This window comes from Bombina bombina, chromosome 3 (assembly GCF_027579735.1).
Source record: "Bombina bombina isolate aBomBom1 chromosome 3, aBomBom1.pri, whole genome shotgun sequence".
Lineage (NCBI taxonomy): Eukaryota > Metazoa > Chordata > Amphibia > Anura > Bombinatoridae > Bombina > Bombina bombina.
The window spans coordinates 352,471,937-352,481,277 of NC_069501.1; the positions used below are offsets into that span (position 1 = coordinate 352,471,937).

The following is a 9,341-nucleotide window of genomic DNA, read 5'->3' on the forward strand; positions in this document are numbered from 1 at the left end:
CCTCGATAGGGTCCAAAGTAGCTGATAATCCTAACTTTATGAGGTTCCCAGTTCCGATCAATGCAAACAATACCTAAAAGAAGAAAAAGAAAAGTGCACTAAACAAACAGCCTATGGGGTGTGGAATATTGGTAAATAAACTCACCCCACTCAGCAATATCCTGGAAATATGGCAAGCCTCACAAATCGTATGTCGATTGTCCGTCTGCGCGTTTCGGCCCTCTGATGGGCCTTTTTCAAGACATCATAATATCAGTCACCGGATATTTGTGACCCCAATTTCACTTGAAGTCACTGTAATTCGTTATTGGGTATTTGTGACCCCAAACTCCACTCGAAGTTCGCTACACTTCTAATTTTATTTTTAACAATTAGTTCAATGCTCCTTCAGGATTAACACAGTTGACTGAAAGTAGTCCAAACCTGGACTTGTAGCTATAAGCTCAGTTTTTATACGGTATGAAAGATAGAATCTTGTTTTTTCAATTTCAATTTTTATTGTATTTTTATTGTTTTTTTATTGTATTTTATATTGTATTGTGATGACATATTTGTGATGGGTTTGATTGTTAACAACCCATATTGATTAAAAGGAATTTTAACGGATATTTGTTGCACTTATAATCCTAAATTCATTTTCCTGGTTACTATTAGCCCTGTGATATACCTTAGCCCCCTGTGGTGCTCCTATATAATTAGGTAAAGTAGCCAGATTTCTAATGCAACCCTCACTTAAGACAGCAAAGGGGCATTGTACACTAGATATTTCTTTGCATAAATGTTTTGTAGATGATCCATTTAAATAGCCCATATGGGAGTGTTTTTTGTAACAATGTTTAGTTTTGCTTATTTTTTTAATAACATTGCACTGATTTTCAGACTCCTAACCTCAACATTTTAGATGTATACTGATGTCTACACAATCCTGCTTGCTCTTGTTTGTGTAAGCTGTCTTTTCATATGCAGGGGAGAGGGGGGTGACTGCTGTTCCTGGTTTCCCAGCCCTATTCACTGGGGGTCCCAGCCTAACCTCGTCAACAGGGCTAAACTTGGAACTTCTAAGTAAGTTTTTAAAAGGTTTAATACTGGATTTTTAGATCAGTATCTGTGCCTATTCCTCTTTATAGCAGTGTCTATTACATGCAGTTATATGAAACTTGGTGTATACCATCCCTTTAAGCACAGTGTCAGAACAATCTCATATATTTAAACCTAGATCTGTCATAAGACAATACAAGCAAATGACTAGAGCCACCTTCATTGTAGATATTACTGCATTGTTTGAAGAAAAAACAACACATAAATGTAAACCTAGATTTGTCATAAAACACAATAAACAAATGCCTAGATGCCACCTTTATTGTAGATATTACTGCATAGTTTGGTGGGGGAAAAAATCTCATATTTAAACCTATATGTGTCATTAGACAAATTAGGCAGATGCCTGGAGCCTCCTTCACTCAAAAATACAGCTGACTGCCTGGTCAAGTGGTTAAACAATTGTAATTGGACACCATTACCTTAAAATTTATGCACTGAAAAAACTTACCTGCCAATCAATTCCTGATGTGCGGAATTAGCAGAGATATTTGTGGGCTGAATGTATGAACACACATGATAGTGGTTACGTCATCGGGTGCAAGTGGAGTAAAAAGGCATAGCATATCTAATTAACTATGCCTATGCTAGCCAGAGATGAAAATTAAACCATTTTTAGGTATTAAAATGCCTCCCAGTAACTATATTTTGCAGTATATTTTATAACAATTTAATACAAATCTGCAATGGCAAATCTAAACACAAATTATAATCAGAACTGAAATATTATGATAAATTATCTCGTTCTCCAATTATTTTGTTGTATCTTAGTTATAAGGAGATAGTGGCCAATGGACTGATATACAACAAGCCATAATTTAGACATGCATTGATAACTTTTTACACAACAGAACAGCATTTTACAATTCACCACATAATCTGTGACTGTCACACATGCTACACACACACTTCACACTGCAAAGCAAATCTATTCATAAAAACCTCATGTGAACAAAAAAGAAAATTAACTGAAACTGTTATAAAATAAGTGTTCTTGAAAATAGCTTTGTTACTAAAGTAAAAATGAAGTTGATTTCAGACAAACAAATCTGCCTTCAGAGTTTTTAAAAGCAAGAAAATAAAATAAACTAATAATAAATGATGTGCTATATACCAGACCTCTAAGCACTTATGCACTATACCTAGATCACCCTACCTTCATATCCACTGGTTAGGTAGAAGTTTGTGATCAGGACTATTAGGTAGATAGAAGTCCCCATATCTCTGCACACAAATCCCACTGCACACGAAGACTGGATGTTAAAGAGAGAGGAAGGGGGAGAGAATGCTACACAGTCTTTAAGCTTCAGGCTACAGGCAAGACACCACAAGTTTTTTTTTTTCCTTGGAGAACTGAATTTCTGCCAGGAAAAAGGGGGAGTAAAGTAATCCCTTATTGGACACCACAGATTCCCTGCTTGATTGGATACTACTGTATACGAGTCCTTTTCAGAAGCTTTTTTTTCTTCTTCTAAGTTTCTCTTTTTCCTGAAAGAAACAGCCCATTCAATAAAGATTTTTTTTGTACCTCACACAAGGTGTAGATTTACCATATTTTGAAATGCTACTTCACTTGTTTCTAAATGCAGAGTTCTGTTTTTATCTTAAGGCTGTATTGAGACACGGTACTTCCTCTATGCCTTTGCACATAGTTTGAAAAGGATGTTTGTCTTGGAACAGTACCAAACATCTGCAATAAATAAATAAATACTTACTAATTTTTTATCAATTAAAGGCATATGAAACCCAATTTTTTTCTTTTATGATTCAGATAGAGCATGCAATTTTAAGCAACTTTCTAATCTACTCCTATTATCATTTTTTTTTCTCGTTCTTTTGGTATCTTCATTTGAAAAAGCAGGTATGCAAGCTTAGGTGTCGGCCCATTTTTGGTTCAGCACCTGGGTAGCGCTTGCTGATTAGTGACTACATTTACCCACCAAGATCCAAGGCTCCAGAGAATCAAAATTACCTTTATTTTCGATATGTGGGGGATCCGACAACAAAATATAAACGTTTCGGGTTCAAAATTAACACTTATTCATGCTCAAACAATGCCATACTATCATACTGTTTATTTAAAGTGAATGTAAATTTTGATGATAAAGTGCCTGGTTTTTAAAAATTTGATTATAAACAGGAGCACTTTAATTCATCAAAATTCACATTTCACTTGTGTTGGGAAAATACTTACCTTTTAATCTTGACAGCCGCTCCAGCTTTACCTGGTCATCGCAAGCCTCTTCCTACGTCAGAAATGACAGATCAGTCATCCTCCAATCACGTTTTTTTTATAGAAAACTGCACCTTTATACTTCACAGGTTGCCACTGGAGTCCTTTTCTACTCCTCCATGATGACATCATGGAGCTGGCGGATGTTAGAGACCTTGTGCTCCCCCACCTTCCGTTTGAGGATGCCCCACAGATGCTCAATAGGGTTTAGGTCTGGAGACATGCTTGGCCAATCCATCACCTTTAACCTCAGCTTCTTTAGCAAGGCAGTGGTCGTCCTGGAGGTGTGTTTGGGGTCGTTATCATGTTGGAATACTGCCCTGCGGCCCAGTCTCCGAAGGGAGGGGATCATGCTCTGCTTCAGTATGTGACAGTACATGTTGGCATTCATGGTTCCCTCAATGAACTGTAGCTCCCCAGTGCCGGCAGCACTCATGCAGGCCCAGACCATGACACTCCCACCACCATGCCTGACTGTAGACAAGACACACTTGTCTTTGTACTCCTCACCTGGTTGGCACCACACACGTTTGACACCATCTGAACCAAATAAGTTTATCTTGGTCTCATCGGACCACAGGACATGGTTCCAGTAATCCATGTCCTTAGTCTGCTTGTCTTCAGCAAACTGTTTGTGGGCTTTCTTATGCATCATCTTTAGAAGAGGCTTCCTTCTGGGAAGATACAGCCATGCAGACCAATTTGATGCAGTTTGCGTTGTATGGTCTGAGCACTGACAGGCTGACCCCCCACCCCTTCAACCTCTGCAGCAATGCTGGCAGCACTCATACGTCTATTTCCCAAAGACAACATCTAGATATGATGCTGAGCACATGAACTTAACTTCTTTGGTCGACCATGGCGAGGCCTGTTTTGAGTGGAACCTGTCCTGTGAAACCGTTGTATGGTCTTGCCCACCGTGCTGCAGCTCAGTTTCAGGGTCTTGGCAATCTTCTCATAGCCTAGGCCATCTTTATGTAGAGCAACAATTCTCTTTTTCAGATCCTCAGAGTGTTCTTTGCCATGAGGTGCCATGTTGAACTTCCAGTGACCAATATGAGAGAGTGTGAGAGCGATAACACCAAATTTAACACACCTGCTCCCCATTCACACCTGAGCCCTTGTAACACTAACGAGTCACCAGGGAGGGAAAATGGCTAATTGGGCCCAATTTGGACATTTCCACTTTGGGGTGTACTCACTTTTGTTGCCAACGGTTTAGACAATAATGACTGTGTGTTGAGTTATTTTGAGGGGACAGCAAACGTACACTATTATACAGGCTGTACACTCACTACTTTACATTGTAGCAAAGTGTCAATTCTTCAGTGTTGTCACATGAAAAGATATAATAAAATATTTACAAAAATTTGAGGGGTGAACTCACTTTTGTGGGAAACTATATATATATATATATATATATATATATATATATATATATATATATATATATATATATATATATATATATTTTGCTTTCAGGTACGTGAATAGTATCCCTGCTCATCTGCAACCTATTCACTGCATTCTAGTGCTCTCTCCTCTCCTGTAGTTCTCTTTTGGTAAGTGAATAGTATCCCTGCTCATCTGCAACCTATTCACTGCATTCTAGTGCTCTCTCCTCTCCTGTAGTTCTCTTTTGGTAAGTGAATAGTATCCCTGCTCATCTGCAACCTATTCACTGCATTCTAGTGCTCTCTCTTCTCCTGTAATTTTTTTGGTATGTGAATAGTATCTCTGCTCATCTGCAACCTATTCACTGCATTCTAGTGCTCTCTCCTCTTCTGTAACTCTCTTTTGCTACGAAAATTGTACCCAAGCTCATCTGCAACCTATTCACTGCATTCTAGTGCTATCTCCTCTCCTGTAACTCTCTTTTGGTATGTTTATATGTATATTGAGCAAATGATTTTAGGTTTTAATTTAGTCCTGCATTTATTGTAATGGTATCCCAATGTCTTACTTCTAATGTTTTAATTGCCATGTGATGTCCAATCCTTATCAATACTTGCTATTATTCTTAAATTTATAGCTGTTATATGCCATAGCTCCCACCTCCTCAAAATTGTACTGTCTTCTTTATCTTAACTTATCTCACCCTGACCTGACCAGAATCTAACTTTCAATTGGCCTTTTAAATTGTCTTTTGACTAACCATGCAAGTAATTTAGTGGACCCAGCTGACTGCCCTGCCTATATATTTAACACTAGCTTGGGCTGTGCATTGCACTGGGTGTGCATTGTCTGGGCTTTATGCATTGTTACAATAGCATATGTTCACATTTCTAAAGTGAACATTTTATAAGTGAGGCACTAACAGCTTGATTACGAGTTTTGAGTGCTATAGGGATTTTAACGACCGCCACAAAAGCGGCGTTATTTCACCTCCTTATAGCACTGCTATTACAAGTTTTAAAAAAGCAGGCTTGTGCGGGCGATATGGTTGCATTGAGCTCTATACCGCACCGAAATCAAGCGCTGCTCTGACGTGCTCCTGAACGATTTCCCCATAGACATCAATGGGGAGAGCTGTCAAAAAAAAAGCCTAACACCTGCAATCGTGGAATAAAATGCTCCGTAAAGCAGCCCCATTGATGACTATGGGGAAAGAAAAAGTTATGTTTAAACCTAACACCCTAACATAAACCCCAAGTCTAAACACCCCTAATCTGCAAGCCCTGACATCGCAGCCACCTACATACAGTTATTAACCCCTAATCTGCCACCCACGATATCGCTGCCACCTACATAGTTATTAACCCCTAATCTGCCACCCCCGATATCGCCGCCACCTACATACAGTTATTAACCACTAATCTGCCGCCCCCAACATCGCCGCCACCTACATACAGTTATTAACCCTTATTCTGCCGCCCCCGATATCGCCGCCACATACATACAGTTATTAACCCCTAATCTGCCACCCCCAACATCGCCGCCACCTACATAAAACTATTAACCTCTAATCTGCCGCTCCCGATGTCACCTCCACTATACTTAAGTTATTAACCCCTAAACCTCTGGCCTCCCACATCACTACCACTAAATATATCCATTAACCCTAAAACCTAAGCCTAACACCCCCTAACTGTAACATATTTAAAATACAGCTAAACTAAAGTTACAATTATTGACTAAATAATAACTATTTTAAACTAAATACAAACTTACCTGTAAAAAAAAATCTAAGATAGCTACAATATAACTAATATTGTAGCTAGCTTAGGTTTTATTTTTATTTCACAGGTAAGTTTGTATTTATTTTAACTAGGTAGACTAGTTAGTAAATAGTTATTAACTATTTACTAACTACCTAGTTAAAATAAATACAAACTTACCTGTCAAATAAAACCTAAGCTGCCTTACACTAAAACCTAACACTACAAAAAAATAAACACTAAAATTACTAAAAATAAATAATAAATACATAAAAAACAAACACTAAATTACAAAAAATAAGAAATAAATTATCAAAAATAAAAAAGAATTACTCTTAATCTAATAGCCCTATCAAAATAAAAAACATAATTTATATAAGAACTTACCTGATAAATTCATTTCTTTCATATTAGCAAGAGTCCATGAGCTAGTGACGTATGGGATATACAATCCTGCCTGAAGAACTTTCCTACCAAAAACTGCTTCCAAAGAAGAAAATACATCAAAATGGTAGAATTTAATAAATGTATGCAAAGAAGAACAAGTTGCTGCTTTGCAAATCTGATCAACTGAAGCTTCATTCTTAAATGCTCAATAAGTGGAAACTGATCTAATAGAATGAGCTGCAATTCTCTGAGGCGGGGCTTTACCCGACTCCAAATAAACTTGATAAATCAAAAGCTTTAACCATGATGCCAAAGAAACAGCAGAAGCCTTCTGACCTTTCCTGGAACCAGAAAAGATAACAAATAGACTAGAAGTCTTCCTGAAATATTTAGTAGCTTCAACATAATATTTCAGAGCTCTCACCACATTCAAAGAATGTAAATATCTCTCCAAAGAATTCTTAGGATTAGGACAAAAAGAAGGGACAACAATTTCTCTATTAATGTTGTTAGAATTCACAACCTTAGGTAAGAATTTAAATGAAGTCCACAAAACTGCCTTATCCTGATGAAAAATCAGAAAAGGAGATTCACAAGAGAGAGCAGATAATTCAGAAACTCTTCTAGCAAAAGAGATGGCCAAAAGGAACAACACTTTCCAAGAAAGTAGTTTAATATCCAAAGAATGCATAGTCGCAAATGGAGGAGCCTGTAAAGCCTTCAAAACCAAATTAAGACTCCAAAGAAGAGAGATTGATTTAATAACAGGCTTGATACAAACCAAAGCCTGTACAAAACAGTGAATATCAGGAAGTTTAGCAATTTTTCTGTGGAATAAAACAGAAAGAGCAGAGATTTGTCCTTTCAAGGAACTTGCAGACAAACCTTTATCCAAACCATCCTGAAGAAACTGTAAAATTCTAGGAATTCTAAAAGAATGCCAAGAGAATTTATGAGAACACCATGAAATGTAAGTCTTCCAGACTCGATAATAAATCTTTCTAGAAACAGATTTACGAGTCTGCAACATAGTATTAATCACTGAGTCAGAGAAACCTCTATGACTAAGCACTAAGCGTTCAATTTCCATACCTTCAAATTTAATGATTTGAGATCCTGATGGAAAAACGAACCTTGAGATAGAAGGTCTGGCCTTAATGGAAGTGGCCAAGGTTGGCAACTGGACATCTGAAAAAGATGCGCATACCAAAACCTGTGAGACCATGCTGGAGCCACCAGCAGCACAAACGATTGCTCCATGATGATTTTGGAGATCACTCTTGGAAGAAGAACTAGAGGCGGGAAAATATAAGCAGGTTGATAACACCACGGAAGTGTCAGCACATCCACTGCTTCCACCTGAGGATCCCTGGACCTGGACAGGTACCTGGGAAGTTTTTTGTTTAGATGAGATGCCATCAGATCTATTTCTGGAAGCCCCCACATCTAAACAATTTGAGAAAACACATCTGGGTGGAGAGACCATTCTCCCAGATGTAAAGTCTGACGACTGAGATAATATGCTTCCCAATTGTCTATACCTGGTGGGATATGAACTGCAGAAATTAGACAGGAGCTGGATTCCGCCCAAACAAGTATACAAGATACTTCTTTCATAGCTTGAGGACTATTAGTCCCACCCTGATGATTGACATAAGCCACAGTTGTGATATTGTCTGTCTGAAAACAAATGAATGGTTCTCTCTTCGACAGAGGCCAAAACTGAAGAGCCCTGAGAATTGCACGGAGTTCCAAAATATTGATTGGTAATCTCGTCTCTTGAGATTTCCAAACCCCTTGTGCTGTCAGAGATCCCCAAACAGCTCCCCAACCTGAAAGACTCACATCTGTTGTGATCACAGTCCAGGTTGGACGAACGAAAGAGGCCCCTAGAATTATACAATGGTGATCTAACCACCAAGTCAGGGAAAGTCGAACATTGGGATTTAAGAATATTAATTGTGATATCCTTGTATAATCCCTGCACCATTGGTTCAGCATACAAAGCTGGAGAGGTCTCATATGAAAACGAGCAAAGGGAATCGCGTCCGATGCTGCAGTCATGAGACCTAAAACTTCCATGCACATAGCTACTGAAGGGAATGACTGAGACTGAAGGTTCTGACAGGCTGCAACCAATTTCAAACGTCTCTTGTCTGATAGAGACAAAGTCATGGGCACTGAATCTATCTGGAAACCTAAAAAGGTTACCTTTGTCTGAGGAATCAAATAACTTTTTTGTAAATTGATCCTCCAACCATGTCTTCAAAGAAACAACACTAGTTGATTCATGTGAGATTCTGCAGAACGTAAAGACTGAGCGAGTACCAAGATATTGTCCAAATAAGGAAGCACCGCAATACCCCACTCTCTGATTACAGAGAGTAGGGCACCGAGAACCTTTGAAAAGATTCTTGGAGCTGTTGCTAGGCCAAAAGAAAGAGCAACAAATTGGTAATGCTTGT

At 38.4% G+C, this 9,341-nt stretch overlaps 1 protein-coding gene across 1 annotated transcript in view; it reads right to left on the reverse strand.

The window, feature by feature from the left end:
* Positions 1 to 2,415, reverse strand: part of SRPX (sushi repeat containing protein X-linked) — a 244,242-nt gene extending 241,827 nt beyond the window's left edge. Inside the window, exon 1 of the mRNA XM_053706469.1 lies at positions 2,255 to 2,415. Within this exon, the coding sequence (XP_053562444.1) occupies positions 2,255 to 2,318 (64 nt within the window). The 5' untranslated portion in view covers positions 2,319 to 2,415. The remainder of the gene's footprint in view (positions 1 to 2,254) is intronic.
* Positions 2,416 to 9,341: the final 6,926 nt, after the last annotated feature.